Source organism: Salvelinus namaycush, chromosome 1, assembly GCF_016432855.1.
Source record: "Salvelinus namaycush isolate Seneca chromosome 1, SaNama_1.0, whole genome shotgun sequence".
Lineage (NCBI taxonomy): Eukaryota > Metazoa > Chordata > Actinopteri > Salmoniformes > Salmonidae > Salvelinus > Salvelinus namaycush.
The window spans coordinates 62,007,424-62,025,055 of record NC_052307.1 but is presented as its reverse complement, the minus strand read 5'-3'; the positions used below and the strand labels follow the sequence as shown (position 1 = coordinate 62,025,055).

Sequence of the window (17,632 nt, the reverse complement as noted above, 5' to 3'; positions counted from 1 at the left end):
GAAAGCAAATTACGGACTCCTCTTTGAATCTGCGTATTCCTCCAGGGCTTAGCTGTCCTGGATCTGCACAGCTCTGCCAGGGCCTGGGATCGGGAGAGACACTTAAGTGTTTTAGTACTATATCTCGACACAATGATGAAAATAATCATGGCCTCTAAACCGTCAAGCTGCATACTGGATCCTATTCCTACTAAACTACTGAAAGAGCTGCTTCCTGTGCTTGGCCCTCCTATGTTGAACATAATAAACAGCTCTCTATCCACCGGATGTGTACCAAACTCACTAAAAGTGGCAGTAATAAAGCGTCTCATGAAAAAGCCAAACCTTGACCCGGAAAATATAAAAAACTATCGGCCTATATCGAATCTCCCATTCCTCTCAAATTTTAGAAAAAGCTGTTGCGCAGCAACTCACTGCCTTCCTGAAGACAAACAATGTATACGAAATGCTTCAGTCTGGTTTTAGACCCCATCATAGCACTGAGACTGCACTTGTGAAGGTGGTAAATTACCTTTTAATGGCGTCAGACCGAGGCTCTGCATCTGTCCTCGTGCTACTAGACCTTAGTGCTGCCTTTGACACCATCGATCACCACATTCTTTTGGAGAGACTGGAAACCCAAATTGGTCTACACGGACAAGTTCTGGCCTGGTTTAGATCTTACCTGTCGGAAAGATATGTTTGTCTCTGTGAATGGTTTGTCCTCTGACAAATCAACTGTACATTTCGGTGTTCCTCAAGGTTCCGTTTTAGGACCACTATTGTTTTCACTATATATTTTACCTCTTGGGGATGTTATTCGAAAACATAATGTTAACTTTCACTGCTATGCGGATGACACACAGCTGTACATTTCAATGAAACATGGTGAAGCCCCAAAATTGCCCTCGCTAGAAGCCTGTGTTTCAGACATAAGGAAGTGGATGGCTGGAAACTTTCTACTTTTAAACTCGGACAAAACAGAGATGCTTATTCTAGGTCCCAAGAAACAAAGAGATCTTCTGTTAAATCTGACAATTAATCTTGATGGTTGTAAAGTCGTCTCAAATAAAACTGTGAAGGACCTCGGCGTTACTCTTGACCCTGATCTCTCTTTTGACGAACATATCAAGACTGTTTCAAGGACAGCTTTTTTCCATCTACGTAACATTGCAAAAATCAGAAATTTTCTGTCCAAAAATGATGCAGAAAAATTAATCCATGCATTTGTTACTTCTAGGTTAGACTACTGCAATGCTCTACTTTCCGGCTACCCGGATAAAGCACTAAATAAACTTCAGTTAGTGCTAAATACGGCTGCTAGAATCCTGACTAGAACCAAGAAATTTGATCATATTACTCCAGTGCTAGCTTCCCTACACTGGCTTCCTGTTAAGGCAAGGGCTGATTTCAAGGTTTTACTGTTAACCTATAAAGCGTTACATGGGCTTGCTCCTACCTATCTTTCCGAGTTGGTCCTGCCGTACATACCTATACGTACGCTACGGTCACAAGACGCAGGCCTCCTAATTGTCCCTAGAATTTCTAAGCAAACAGCGGGAGGCAGGGCTTTCTCCTATAGATCTCCATTTTTATGGAACGGTCTGCCTACCCATGTGAGAGACGCAGACTCGGTCTCAACCTTTAAGTCTTTACTGAAGACTTATCTCTTCAGTAGGTCATATGATTGAGTGTAGTCTGGCCCAGGAGTGTGAAGGTGAACGGAAAGGCTCTGGAGCAACGAACCGCCCTTGCTGTCTCTGCCTGGCCGGTTCCCCTCTCTCCACTGGGATTCTCTGCCTCTAACCCTATTACAGGGGCTGAGTCACTGGCTTACTGGTGCTCTTTCATGCCGTCCCTAGGAGGGGTGCGTCACTTGAGTGGGTTGAGTCACTGATGTGATCTTCCTGTCTGGGTTGGCGCCCCCCCCCCTGGTTTGTGCTGTGGTGGAGATCTTTGTGGGCTATACTCGGCCTTGTCTCAGGATTGTAAGTTGGTGGTTGAAGATATCCCTCTAGTGGTGCGGGGGCTGTGCTTTGGCAAAGTGGGTGGGGTTATATCCTTCCTGTTTGGCCCTGTCCGTGGGTATCATCGGATGGGCCCACAGTGTCTCCTGACCCCTCCTGTCTCAGCCTCCAGTATTTATGCTGCAGTAGTTTATGTGTCGGGGGGCTAGGGTCAGTTGGTTATACCTGGAGTACTTCTCCTGTCTTATCCAGTGTCCTGTGTGAATTTAAGTATGCTCTCTCTAATTCTCTCGTTCTCTCTTTCTTTCTCTCTCTCTCTGAGAACCTGAGCCCTAGGACCATACGTCACGGCAAACCGGGCATGATGACTCCTTGCTGTCCCCAGTCCACCTGGCCTTGCTGCTATTCCAGTTTCAACTGTTCTGCCTGCGGTTATGGAACCGCCACCTGTCCCAGACCTGCTGTTTTCAACTCTTAATGATCGGCTATGAAAAGCCAACTGAAAATTATTCATGATTATTATTTGACCATGCTTGTCACTTATGAACATTTTGAACATCTTGGCATAGTTCTGTTATAATCTCCACCCGGCACAGCCAGAAGAGGACTGGCCACCCCTCATAGCCTGGTTCCTCTCTAGGTTTCTTCCTAGGTTTTGGCCTTTCTAGGGAGTTTTTCCTAGCCACCGTGCTTCTACACCTGCATTGCTTGCTGTTTGGGGTTTTAGGCTGGGTTTCTGTACAGCACTTCGAGATATTAGCTGATGTACGAAGGGCTATATAAAATAAACTTGATTTGATTTGATATTCGATGCCAATGCAGAACGCCACAGGATGTTTTTGTGCTGGTCAAGGGCAGTCAAATCTGGGGTGAACCAAGGACTATATCTATTCCTAGTTCTACATTTTTTGAATGGGGCATGCTTATTTAAGATGGTGAGGAAAGCACTTTTAAAAGAGCAACCAGGCATCCTCTACTGATGGGGTAAGGTCAATATCCTTCCAGGATACCCGGGGCCAGGTCGATTAGAGGAAGTGTTTTAGGGAGTGATTGACAGTGATGAGGGGTGGTCGTTTGACCGCGGACCCATTACGCACGCAGGCAATGAGGCAGTGATCGCTGAGATCCTGGTTGAAGACAGCAGAGGTGTATTTAGAGGGCAAGTTGGTCAGGATGATATCTAAGAGGGTGCCCATAGTTACGGATTTAGGGTTGTACCTGGTAGGTTCCTTGATAATTTGTGTGAGATTGAGGGCATCTAGCTTAGATTGTAGGATTGCCGAGGTGTTAAGCATGTCCCAGTTTATGTCACCTAACAGTACGAACTCTGGCGATAGACGGGGGGCAATCAATTCACATATGGTGTCCAGGGCACAGCTGGGGGCTTAAAGGGGCCTATAACAAGCGGCAACGGTGAGAGACTTGTTTCTGGAAAGGTGGATTTTTAAAAGTAGAAGCTCAAATTGTTTGGCCACAGACCTGGATAGTATGACAGAACTCTGCAGGCTCTCTCTGCAGTAGATTGCAACTCAGCCCCCTTTGGCAGTTCTATCTTGTCGGGAAATGTTATAGTTAGGGATGGAAATTTCAGGATTTTTGGTGGCCTTCCTAAGCCAGGATTCAGACACAGCTAGGACATCCAGGTTGGTGGAGTGTGCTGAAGCAGTGAATAAAACAAACTTAGGGAGGAGGCTTCTAATGTTAACATACATGAAACCAAGGCTTTTACGGTTGCAGAAGTCAACAAATGAGAGCGCCTGGGGAATGGGAGTGGTGCTGTGGGCTGCAGGGCCTGGGTTAACCTCTACATCACCAGAGGAGGAGTAGGATAAGGGTACGGCTAAAGGCTATAAGAACTGGTCGTCTAGTGCGTTCGGAACAGTGAGTAAAAGGAGCAGATTTCTGGGCACGGAAGAATAGATTCAAGGCATAATGTACAGACAAGGGTATGGTAGGATGTGGGTACAGTGGAGGTAAACCTAGGCATTGAGTGATGATGAGAGAGGTTGTGTCTCTAGGAGGCACCATATAAGCCAGGTGAGGTCACCGCATGTGTGGGGGGGTGGAACAGAAGGACTAGCTAAGGCATATTGAGCAGGGCTGGAGGCTCTACAGTGAAATAAGACAATCACTAACCAAAACAGCAATAGACAAGGCATATTGACATTAGGGAGAGGCATGTGTATCCGAGTGATCATAGGGTCCAGTGAGTAGCTAGGCGAGCTGGAGACACGGCGATTCAGACAGCTAGCGGGCCGGGGATAGCAGATGGGCCTCCGGGGACGTCACAACGGAAGAGCCTGTTGAAAGCAACTCGGACAGTTACGTCGGCAGACCAGTCGTGATGGATTGGCGGGGCTTCGTGTCAGCAGTAAAGGGTCCAGGCCAATTGGCAAAAGAGGTATTGTAGCCCAAGAATTGGCTGATGGACCTCTTCGGCTAGCCAGGAGATGGGCCTAGCTCCAGGCTAGCTCCAGGCTAATCTGGTGCTTGCTTCGGGACAGAGACGTCACAGGAGTAGCCACTCGGATAGCAGCTAGCTAGCTGCGATGATCCGGTGTAAAGGTTCAGAGCTTGCAGTAGGAATCCGGAGCTGTGATAGAGAAAAAGCAGTCCGATATGCTCTGGGTTGATATCACGCTGTGCAGACTGGCAGGAATTGACCGGACTGAGGCTGGCTGATGTCCGAGTTAACGGTGATGACCGCTAGCAGTGGCTAACTGACTACTAGCTAGTTAGCTGGCTAGCTTCTGATGTGGGTTCCGGTTCTAAAGTATAAAAAAATAGCAGATCCGTACCACATTGGGTGAGGCGGGTTGCAGGAGTGTATGTTCAGTCAGTAGATGGAAATTGAGATTAAAAATATTTACGAAATATATGAAGAAATGATATATACACGGGACAAGACAAAACAGACGTCCGACTGCTACGCCATTTTGGAACAATGGGCTGTTGAGAATATTATCAAGTGCTTGTCAAATTGTGAATGAGTGATTGACGAAGTTTGTGCAGCCTGCACAACAAACAAATCAGAGCTCATGCCTAAATCTAAACATATAGCCCAACGTTTCTATCACAACTAAAGTTACATAAATAACTCGATATTAAATCATATATCAGGACTTGTTTCTTTGTTAACACAGAATAGCGTGCACTTCTTTGGAAACCATTTGGAGAATGTTTTTTTTAATTCAGCTATGTTCAATTGTATTCTTCATACTATAAAATAATAAATAATTATGTGGAATCTAAGCAACTCGTCTGCTAAATTAACTAGTGTAGCCCACAGCCATATGGCATAGCCATATCAGGGCCTGATATAAGGACAACTCAGTATGCTATACTGTTCTTCTGAAATAAACATTTTCTTCATATCATGTTTCTTTAGACCAGGCTAAAATAAATCATGAATTTATTGTGATGGTGTAGGCTATATTAAATGGATTAAACTTTTTTTAAATGTAGATGTTCCAAAGGTTGCGTCAGTGGCTTGGACGCTATGCGTGGAAGCCAGGAGATGCTAAACGTGTTTATGTTAATTAACAGTCAATTGCCTTGAGACCGGCAGTTATTTGCTTGACAATCACCGGCTGACAAAATGTCATGACCCCCACAGCCCTACTTGGAATATGTTCAATATAATGATAGTAATGTGCCTTCCTGTGTAGTCTATAACTGGTAGTAATAATGTGCACTATAAGAAAACACAACAGCATGAATGAGGCATGTCTTTAATACGCACAGGGCAGATTGTGATTATATGGATTGGTGATAACTATTATGAATAACAGGACGTGTTGCAGCCCAGTGGACAAAAGTGGCCAGATGCTAATTGCTATAGCGATTTTAATAAACATCTGAAAATAAACCTGTGTGGTGTGGCTGTTGCCTTCAGGTGTTTTGTGAGGAATACTGAAAAACAATTAGATAACAGGAGAATTTAGCGGCACTAAGTAATTAAGTTCCAGGGTAAAAATTATCAAATGAGACATGGTGATAATTGAGGCTGATTTTCAACATCCTGTGGGTATGAGATGCCTCAGTAGCACTCTCTTGCAATACATCAGCACAAATGCCAGTCTGCAATGGAGCGCTAATTTCTGTCAGGTTCAGGGAATGTTCAACTCTGGCTGATTGGGCCTATACTCGTAGCTCCTCACAGGTTCTTCATTCCCTCTAATTAACTAGCAATTAGGTCCCATTGCCGCTAATTAGAATCCCCTGCTCAAGATATGGGAGCAAAAAAGTGGCTTCTCTGTAATTAGCTACTTCATACACTCAATAGTTAGTATAAGTTAGAAAGCCTCTCCACTCAGTACACTCCGTAATAAGAACACTGATGCAGGAGGGAGTTGTTTCACTCACTGACTGTTCAACAACGACATAGCAACAACCTCAATAGTCTCCAGCTACGTATGTGCCAATGAATAACTATCATAGAATAACACACAATGACAGTTAGTTAGGTCCATTCGGTTCACTTCCGTATCAGTGATGGATTATTAATGTTTTATGAGCCCTGGGAGTCAGTGAGCAGGGGACATGATGAGACATACGCGTTTTGATTAACATCCCAATTAGGGTTAACAGCGATGAATCCCCGGGCAGGTCACTGGTGATGCAGCCTCCTGCTGAGTCTCCTTCTTTCCTGTCATCATCTCTCTTCCTTCAGTCTCTGGGTTATCAATCCACGGTTTACACCAACCTTCAGCAGGATACAGATGTAGGATCTTAATTTGAGCCAGTTTGCTACAGTGGTTAAAATATCCTGCAACAACAGGAAATGTGAATTATGTGGATTATAATTAAGACATTTTTGTCGAGGTTGATACATTTTTCATAAGGGTAAATCCAGTCTGAAATGTGAAAATCTCAAACTTCAGAAGCCCTTTAAACCTCAAATACACTACATTTGAAAGTTCCCCTGCAACAGGGTGATCAAATTAAGATCCTACATCTGTAGTCTGCTGATTCACCAGGGAGAGGCGCAGAGGCATAGAGAAATTAGGCATGCAATAAAGAACAACTCTTCTTTTCCTCTTTGCCAATAGACTCCAGCAATACCCTACCTTAAATGTCGTAACCTGCAGACACTACCTACAGAATAATACATCTTCATTACAGATATAGTATCTTAATTTGATCACTGTGTTGCAGGAGAACCTTCCTGAAATGCAGGAAATGTAAAACTTGTAGCGTATTTAAGGTTTCGAAAGGCTTCTGAAGTTTGTAATTTCCCTTTGATTTTCCCTTGATTTTCCCTTTTAAAAATGCATCAACCCCTACAAAAATGTCCATTCATGATAATCCACATTTCCCGTTGCTGCAGGATTATTTTCCTGCTGTAGCGAAATGGCTTAAATTAAGATCCTACATATGTAAATATCTCCAGACCTGTTTTTGAATGCAGCCAGACTGTGCTGTGCTCTGCATGACCTCGATTTGCACCACTGTGCCAACTCTTCCTTCATGCTTGTCAGGGAGTTTCTATATGAATTCCTAAATAAGAAAATGTGTTTGTGCATTTCTCCTGTGTAGTACATCCTGGTATGTTTCCTGCTCTATGAGAAAACAGTCCTACTCATAAATTAATACGTCAAAGACTAATAGGGTATTAGAAAACAAGAAAGACTGTAGAACTCCAGAAATAATACATTATTTTTTGCTCAAACCAAAATTTTACTTTCTTACTCAGAGGCATGAATTATGAAGTATATAGGATGGCAGATGAATATGGGTAGACAATCTAGCATGTAAAAACAAAGCACTCCAATTTGTCTAAGTTACTGTCACCTTCACTCAGCTTCCTCGTTTCGCCACATGGAGATGAGCCTTCCCTAAAAAGCCTGTCTGGTGGAACACAAGCTGTCTTTGTGCCCATGTGTGCACTTAGCAAATAGACCGGGCAGATATGAGGGACTGAGACAAATTGCTTTGCATGATGGTGGGGTATAGAGGAGAGGAAGAGTCTGCATGGGACCATTTTAATCACGGTACAGCCAGAGAGGGCTGTCAAACGCTTTTGTTTCAGTGGGACACTTCTAAATGCTGTCCTGAATTATCTGTACGTTGCTTTCTAGATATTATAGCAGATACGGAGTAAACCGTTAAAATATCCTCCTCCTTACACTTCTCCAGCAATGAGACATGAATCTACCTCAGAATCAGAGTAGTGACTAACAACAATTACACGAAGATACTAATTTATAATTTAATTCAAATTAACAAGGAACAGTAGCCTTGAAGAAGTGCCATAGCTATTTTCCTGTTTAGAGTAAATTGTCAGGGGAAACTCTGAACTGAAATACTTGCAAGGGAGGTTACAATTTCTAATTTATTCAGATTTTCTTCATGATGCTTTTGCCCTCTGCATTCATGGTAATTAATTGTTTTCATTAGCAATCGTCCTCCAGTGCATTTGTTTCTCTGTAATTCAATAATCGTTCCATTACTGGTAAAGGAAATCAACATTCTGGAGACTCCCTTTCCCCTCCCTATCCTCACCTTCACACTTCAGCACACTTTCACTGACACCACATTCACTTGGGATTGGTAGATCTTTGTCATTCCAGTAAGTTTACAATCCCAAAACCACTACATACATTGAGGCTGTGCTCTGTAAAGAACAGACACCCTGTAGAGAAATGACAACATTTCTACTTGGTTACCCTGACACCCACATTCTACCAATCCACAACCCGCTAAGGTAATTAACTGTGGGAGTTGCTAAGAGGAATTCTGAGAGAAAAAAAGGAAGTATGGGAGAATGAGATACTGTATCTCCACTTTCCTTTGAGGGAAAAGGGTTACAGCATATCTGCATTCTGTTCTGAAATGAGGATATTCATTGGTCTCCGAAGAGTAGTCTACATAAAGACTGTCAGTGAAAGGAAGCAGGGTACTTAACTAAATATCTAATGAAAACTTTCTCAGACAGACTTCCCCAGTCTGTCAATCAAATGTTAGTCTTTCATGCATAAAGTAACGATTACAAATACAAAAGTAACCTGGCATCGCCAATGATTTCATTCATATTTTGGGTAGCTTCCCAACCGTCAGCAGATCAGCTGAACACGACCCGTTCAGCACTATTGTTAGATCAAGAGAACCACTTGTTTGCGATCCATATTTAACCTATATTCAGCAAGTTAAGCATTATGTATTATTATGACACTTGGTCAACGCCTGCAGCCTCTTGCAGTCATTATGTCATTCAATATTTCATTGAAAGGATGTAGGGGCAAACTGACTTGGCATGGCAGAATATGTGGAGGGGTATTTTTGTGGAAGCAACAAGGCAGATAAGTGCTCTATAGCCAAAACCATGCAAAAAGATAATACCGTCGGATATACATTTCTTGTTCCATTATACAACATTTATTACTGGCCCTCCAGCAAGGAGCAAAACACACACCCTCTCTCACACCTCTTCTCAAGAGTAAACACTCATTATGATTTAGAGGGCTTTTCAATTGATTTGACGGGTTTATTTGATTGAGGCATCATCATCTCCCTCTGAATCAGCACCATATAATTAGTTATCCCCAGGGGTAATATACAGCCCCTGAGGTTAAATCAACCAGAGGACCACTGCCTTCTCACAAAAACAATCACCATGAAATAGAACCATACTCTGTCTTTTCTTTCCTCATGTTCAGAGGGGAGATCTATAGTAAAGTCTGAGGCACAGCTGTACTTTATGGAAGAAAACGCCTTTGGAGTTCTGTCATGTCTAAATTCATATTCACTTTTTGATGACTCAAGAAGACCTCTCAAGTGAATTCGCAGTTACCTGTGTTGAGGAGCACTCGGAGCGGCTCAAAATGTGAGCGCTGGTATGCAGGAGGAAAGACACTTCACACTTACAATACAAACACCATCATTCTGAGTGATTGATGCCTGAATGATGCCCAGTGTTATACGGTACAAGACACATTTCTATGTCTCTGTACAAGAACACTCCGTCCATATTTGGTTGTCACATACTAAATGGTTTAGAACGATAGTCAATTGTTCAGGGTAAACAAGTGTCATGGCAGTGCATTTATTAATAGAGGACTATGTAAGTTGTTGTCCGTTTAGTACAGCAGCACCCTCACACACATGCATTAACAATATGAAGGCTTTTGGGAGCATGAGGAAAGCCATAGAGTGCAGTAACAGCACTTATGGTGGGCGTGTGTGGACTTGTCAGCTACGCAAACTAGAAATGTTTTCATTCTTGGCACTTACATTGGCAAGATAAACAGAACTCTAGATGTGTTCTGAGTAGTAGTCTTCCTAGTTTACTATTCTACAAAATGAATCCAAATATTTTATGCCTGCCCAAGCCGTGTCTTCAATCCTCTCTCAAACCTGAGGCCCACCTTTAATAGGCTGATTGATGATACATTCCAAATCAACATGCATGTACAGCAGAGTTAGAGTGCATGTTTTATCAGTCCACCCTCCATCCATACAGTATAGTGCTATAGACAGAGGGCATTCTGTCCTTCCAGCCGTGTTCTGTGCCACATTGAATTGATCTTTACAATCTGACCTAATGCCACATTTCCCCTTTTGAGTAACACAAATAGTCCAAACATTTCCTGAGGAAATAAGACAGAAATGTTTGGCAGACACTCTTACACAGAAAACGTACAGAGCGCTGTTCAACAGGCTGCTCTCTGTCAGTTCCAAACAGTGAAATGTAGTCTTGGCACCACAACGAATGTTTACTCAACTGACCAGCCAGGCTTGACTATGTACGGTGCCTCACAGCTCAGTGAAGTCCACCTCTGCCCGTGACCTAGGGATGGGTGCCTCCCTGTAACTCATACTCTACCTGTCCTCTCTTCAAATCAGGGCCTGGGTAACATTATTCTTGTGTTGACAATAGTAAAGCTCAAATCATGACACAGAAAGGGAGGGAGATAATTACAGTATGAGTATGGAGTAACTGTATGCTGTAGCTGTAACGGTTCTCCTCTTCCTCTTCATCCGAAGAGGAGGAGCATGGATTGAACCAAGACGCAGCGTGATACTTAGACATGATATTTATTTAGACACGACAAAACAACGAAGACAAAAAATGAACTATACTTGAATTAACTAACAAAATAACAAAACGAATGTAGACAAACCTGGACGTAAGAACTTACATGTAACACGAAGAACGCACGAACAGGGAAATGACTACATAAAAACCGAACGAACAAAATTAACAAACAAACCGAAACAGTCCCGTATGGTGCAACATAGACAGACACTAACACAGGAGACAACCACCCACAAACAAGTGTGAAAACACCTACCTTAATATGACTCTCAATCAGAGGAAAATGAAAACCACCTGCCTCTAATTGAGAGCCCTTTAGGTCACCCTTTAAACCAACATAGAAACAGAAAACATAGACTGCCCACCCAAACTCACGTCCTGACCAACTAACACATACAAAACTAACAGAAAACAGGTCAGGAACGTGACAGTAGCGAGGGGCAAAGCCTGAAGGAATTTGAGAAGGGAATTCCAGACATTCCCAAGAACACAAGAGTAATCCAAAGTCAAAAGGATATTCAATATGGTCTACAACAAAATGTATTTTTTTTTAAAAATCAGATTCCCATTAGATTAACTGAATTAGAGGCACCATTCTGTAGCATTTGAGCTTGTGAGATAATAATATAAAGTACAGTATAAAGAAATAATGTCTGTGGAAATTCACTTGTTGCAAGTTCAACAGTATCTCCAACGCTATGTCTGGGGAAGACAGACCAACCTCTGTTTGGGTACAGTCTATACTGTGTGTGCCGTATTACATTGACATAACATCCTTCAAAATGTAGTCCCAGTACATTTGACATTGAGTTTATAGCTCAAAATAGATGACATTGTAGCAGATACGTACAGTACGCTGGGCTAGTTTCACATTCACAGTCTACACTACAGTTTTCATGAGACAGTCTGAGAGAAGACTGTTTTCTACTATTGGCCTAACAGACAAACAAACTTAAAGAGTGTCACAATAGGCAGTCATAATAAACCTGATGAGCAGACGCAAATAGACAATTATGCCAAAATGTATAAGGAGACAGACTTGGGTTTTGAAAAAGGTTTTAAGCTTCAGCATGTGAGAGACAGCAAACTGAACAATAAGGTTGAGTATAACTGCAGCTATACATTTATTATATGTATATTTCACATGGTGGGAGAAGCTATTATGATCACCAACACTGTTCGAATTATAATACATAGACTACTATGAATTTTGCCCCCAGAGTATGAATGGCCTTTGCAATGATCTCATTGTCCTTTTCCCTTTCTGTCACATGGTCCAGACAGGCAGACCATTCGAAGTAAGGAGATGACAAATGGTGGTCACATTATTCATAAAGGACAATGTTATGGTCATCTTATGTTATAAATCAACAATGTCATGATTTGCTGCGTTTGGAGATATAGGCTCGTTCACATAGGTCGATATCATTAATAAATCACAAACCATGCATTCAATGCAATTAAACATATGCAACTCAGAATCTATAAAATGGTAAGTAAAGGATACTTGCTCAGTGTAGTGGTTACTTTACCTTGTATGTGCTGGTTGACCACATTCTCAAGTCGATCAAGTCTTTCTATGATCCGTAGGGTGTCCCCCTTCTTATCGCCTTCTAACTTTTTCTCTGGGACAGGCATAGGGACTTTGATGTATACATTCGCGATATAATTAGTGACCCATCCAACATAGAGGAGACACACGATGTTGGTCATGCCACTCAAGATCACGCATGTAGACACCAAAGTTTTGGTTCTCCTGGTGCAAGCCATCCCGACATCCCTCCATACAGCCAACGAAATTCAGTACACCAGAGGACAAGTGCGACTGTCGCCCACCAAAATCCTAGAATGTGCTATGCACGTCACTTGAGAGCAACCTGGATAAATTACTACAACTCCACAACGTTGCAATTCGTTCTGCAAACGCGGGCAACGGAGCCAATAACCGCACTGTGTCTTCACACGCAGAAGGCTATGATTTAATCCAAATAGGTAGGTCAAAGATTTAAAAAATATCTCAGTTGTTGGAAAGTAAAGTTGATTGTCTTGGTGACGAACGTTCCCTATTTCGCTTCATTTGCAAGTCCACACCAGTCGCGATTTCACCGACCGACAGAAGGCGTGTGGAACATACGTTCAACCGCTGTCCAATGAGATACGATAGTGAAATTGTGTAATATCCTACTGTGCATTCACTTCCACAATTATCCATTTAGATTAGAATGTGGGAGGGTTTTATTGTGAACGTTTTCAATTGTGCTAATAATTAATAGATAGTAATTGCTCGTTTACAATGTCGCAGCAATTATTAACTGTAATTGTTTCAATATTTTCCTATTTTGACATAAAGGTAGGCTACTGTACAGTCCAAGAAGTCATACCATGATTCAAGTTTGACTTAACTGTTTTCCAATCAAGGAAAAGATTAAACCTAGGCTACAATTTATATAGCGAAATGTGACGTTTACATTCTTGTCAAATACTTATTTATTGTCACATGCATTCTTGTCATCTACAACCTGGCACATACTAAGCGTAGGCCTAGTAAACGTATCCTAGAGATGACAGCATATTAAATATTGCCACCTTTACTGACTGGCTTGGAGAAAGCACTCCTCATTTTGAAAGTGGAATCAGTTGGTATGTCATGATCTTGTGATAAAAGTATCCCCATATTGCTTATGGTAATTGTTGACACCTAATGGTTTCTGTATCCAAATAAATGATTGACCTATTTTTTTTATAGTGTCTCTCCCTGCAAATTGAACATTCAACTTTGTTTCCAATGGATGAAGCACTGAGCATGCATGAGAGATCACTTGCAATACTTAATTAAGCCAGAAGATAGAGACACTGGGACCTAAATGACAAGGTGTATTATAATTGTTTGTACACACTACTTCATCAGTTCGACAGGAGAGGTTCATGTTAGAAAATGAACACGTTTATCTCATAACAGTGTCCTGCTTGTTGCTCGTAGATTAAGTCTATTCTCTCTCCAAAGGGAGGAACACTGGACAACCCAATTACTACATTTCCATTGATCATCACAGTTCCGCTATGTGAGGACACAGTGGAGTAGACAAACAAACAACAGACAGCCAAACAAAACAATAAGGTGCTGAAACACATTCCCATTTTCGTCCTCATCGTCATCATTATTATTATAATCAAAGTCGCTTAGAATACACATTTTCCTTGCATGCACAGCAACATACTTCATTGCACAATGGCACAGAAATCAATATTTGCTGTGTGCATTTAGGTGTCCCTGAGTGAGAAGCCTACTTGAAACAGGCTACAACTGTTTGGGTGGGGACCATGGTGAAAGCATTTGGCCCAGTCCTTCCATCAGTGGTCTTAGAACTGACCCCCTCATGCACAGTGGCTCCTTCTGGAGGGAACCCAGTGTGATCCCTCTCCCCCTGTATTCCTCCGGAACATGAAAGCATGAGAGAAATGTCACCCCTCAGGCCTAAAAACGATTTCACCCCTGCAAGCCTGAAAACGGTAATAAGCACTGAAACATCTCAGCAGCCGCTCAATGGGGGGCATCATGGAAGATGGATATGCAATATTATATTGTAAGGTTGAGAAGGCTATTGATCTCTGATGCCAGCGTGAGTTCAGTGGAACATTGAGACTTTGACTTTATGCCTCGTAGGGATGCAAATGTGCTGGTGCAAGCCATTATTTCCTCCCCTCTAACGAGTGATTCAGTGCTTGAACAATATGGTGTCATTATTTTGTAAAGTAATGGATTTACAGTAAAGCAAAGATAAACATATTCAGCACCACAACGATTCATTGACGCATGGTTTTGCATTGTCTTTTTCTATCGACACTGCATTCTGAAAGTATTCAGACCCCTTGACTTTTTCCACATTTTGTTACGTTAGTCTTATTCTAAAATGGATTCAATAAAAATAAATCTACACACAGTACCCCATAATGTTAAAGCGAAACAGGTTTTTAGAAATGTTTGCTAATTTATTACAAATAAAAAACAGAAATACCTTATTTACATAAGTATTCAGACCCTTTGCTATGAGACTTGAAATTGAGCTCAGCCGCTTCCTGTTTCCATTGATCATCCTTGAGATGTTTCTACAACTTGATTAGAGTATAGCTGTGGTAAATTCAATTGATTGGACATGATTTGGAAAGACACACATCTGTCTATATAAGGTCCCACCGTGGAAAGTGCATGTCAGAGCAAAAACCAAGCCATGAGGTTGAAGGAATTCTGCTAGAGCTCCGAGACCGTATTGTGTCTAGGCACAAATCTGGGGAATGGTACCAAAACAATTATGCAGAATTGAATGTTCCCAATAACACAGTGGCCTCCATCCTTCTTAAATGGAAGAAGTTTGGAACCACCAAGACTCTTCCTAGAGCTGGCCGCCCGGCCAAACTGAACAATCGGGGGAGAAGGGACTTGGTCAGGGAGGTGACCAAGAACCTGATGGTCACTCTGAAAGAGCTCCAGAGTTCCTCTGTGGAGATGGGAGAACCTTCCAGAAGGACCACCATCTCTGCAGCACTCCACCAATCAGGCCTTTATGGTGGAGTGGCCAGACGGAAGCCACTCCTCAGTAAAAAGTACATGACAGCCTGCTTGGAGTTTGCCAAAAGGGACCTAAAGACTCCCAGACCATGAGAAACAAGATTCTCTGGTCTGATGAAACCAAGATTTAACTCTTTGGCCTGAATGCCAAGCGTCACATCTGGAGGAAACCTGGCACCATCCCTACGTTGAAGCATGGCGGTGGCAGCATCATGCTGTGGGGATGTTTTTCAGCGGCAGGGACTGGGAGACTAGTCATGATCGAGGGAAAGATGTACCGAGCAAAGTACAGAGAGATCCTTGATAAAAAACCTGCTCCAGAGCGCTCAGGACCTCATACTGGGGGCAAAGGTTCACCTTCCAACAGGACAATGACCTTAAGCACACAGCCAAGACAACACAGGAGTAGCTTCGGGACAAGTCTCTGAATGTCCTTGAGTGGCCCAGCCAGAACCTGGACTTGAACCCGATTGAACATCTCTGGAGAGACCTGAAAATAGCTATGCATAGACGCTTGAGAGGATCTGCAGAGATCAACAGGAGAAACTCCCCAAAAACAGATGTGCCATGCTTGTGGCGTCATACCCAAGAAGACTTGAGGCTGTAACCGCTGCCAAAGGTGGTTCAACAAAGTACTGAGTAAAGGGTCTGAATACTTATGTACCATTTTAGAATAAGTAACGTAACAAAATGTGGGAAAGAGTCAAGGGGTCTGAATACTTTCCGAATGCACTGTATATCCAGCCTTTATGTATATGACATTGGTCAGAGGTGAAAGGCTAACAAAGGTAAAGGTTGGGGGCGCTGCACCTCTTCCGTCACGTCCCTTCATTCCTCATCCTCCACCCCAACAATGCATCCTCCTTCTTGAATGACATGCCCCACTGTACACTAATTGCCTTTCTGGGCCTCCCTTTTGTTGTGACGCCGTTAATGGAATTCAAATTGTCTAGTCGTATGAAACTTTAATTTGGAAAATTGGTATTTGCGTCTGCCCAGAGTGCAGGCCCTTTGTGAATGGCTTCAGTGGCAGTTTTGTAAGTGCCAAGCACACTGCAGCTGTGGGAGAGAATGGAGACTCAATTAAGGGGCACAGCAGAAAGCCAGGCTTATTCCGCAGAACATAGTCAGAGTGCAGAGGGTTTTGTAAAAATCTCAGTCCAAAGCATCATGCTGTAATTCTCATATCTGCTGGAAAATAATGTTCTTGGTGCAGTGGGGCCAATGGATTTTCTGTTGTGTACCTGTTGGAACAAAATGTCCCCAAAACCCATTCTGATTCACTCTTCATGCTGGCTGCTTTTAGAGATGACAGATCTCTGTGTAATGCCTCAACTGTTCCTCTGATACCAGCAGCTTCCAACACCTCTTTTCCTGTCGCCAATCAAGAGGAAATAATTTATACCTTTTTACAGGTCAGTCCACTCTATACGTTGTATTCATAAATCCTGCTAGTGTAACGGATGTGAAATGGCTAGCTAGTTAGCGGGTACGCGCTAGTAGCGTTTCAATCAGTTACGTCACTTGCTCTGAAACCTAGATGTAGTGTTGCCCCTTGCTCTGCAAGGGCCGTGGCTTTTGTGGAGCGATGGGTAACGACGCTTCGTGGGTGACTGTTGTTGATGTGTGCAGAAGGTCCCTGGTTCGCGCCCGTGTCGGGGCGAGGGGACGGTTTAAAGTTATACTGTTACATTGGTGCCGTGACCCGGATCACTGGTTGCTGCGGAAAAGGAGGCGGTTGAAAGGGGGGTGAGTGTAACGGATGTGAAATGGCTAGCTAGTTAGCGGGTACGCGCTAGTAGCGTTTCAATCAGTTACGTCACTTGCTCTGAAACCTAGATATAGTGTTACCCCTTGCTCTGCAAGGGCCGCGGCTTTTGTGGAGCGATGGGTAACGACGCTTCGTGGGTGACTGTTGTTGATGTGTGCAGAAGGTCCCTGGTTCGCGCCCGTGTCGGGGCGAGGGGACGGTTTAAAGTTATACTGTTACACTGGCCCCATGGTCCTCTTGTGAGGTTTGTTGCAGTGTGTCCAGAACATTACTTTTGTGTAGCTCCCTATTGCTAAAGCACCGAGTTTCTC

General features: G+C 42.9%; 1 protein-coding gene across 2 annotated transcripts in view; it reads right to left on the bottom strand.

Moving 5' to 3' along the window:
• LOC120046724 (polypeptide N-acetylgalactosaminyltransferase 18-like) overlaps positions 1–12,766 on the bottom strand; it is a 97,921-nt gene extending 85,155 nt beyond the window's left edge. For both annotated transcript variants that reach the window (XM_038992183.1, XM_038992191.1), the window contains exon 1: positions 12,516–12,766. In XM_038992183.1, coding sequence (XP_038848111.1) covers positions 12,516–12,753 — 238 coding nt within the window. In that variant the 5' untranslated portion in view covers positions 12,754–12,766. The remainder of the gene's footprint in view (positions 1–12,515) is intronic.
• Between the last annotated feature and the right edge of the window lie 4,866 nt (positions 12,767–17,632).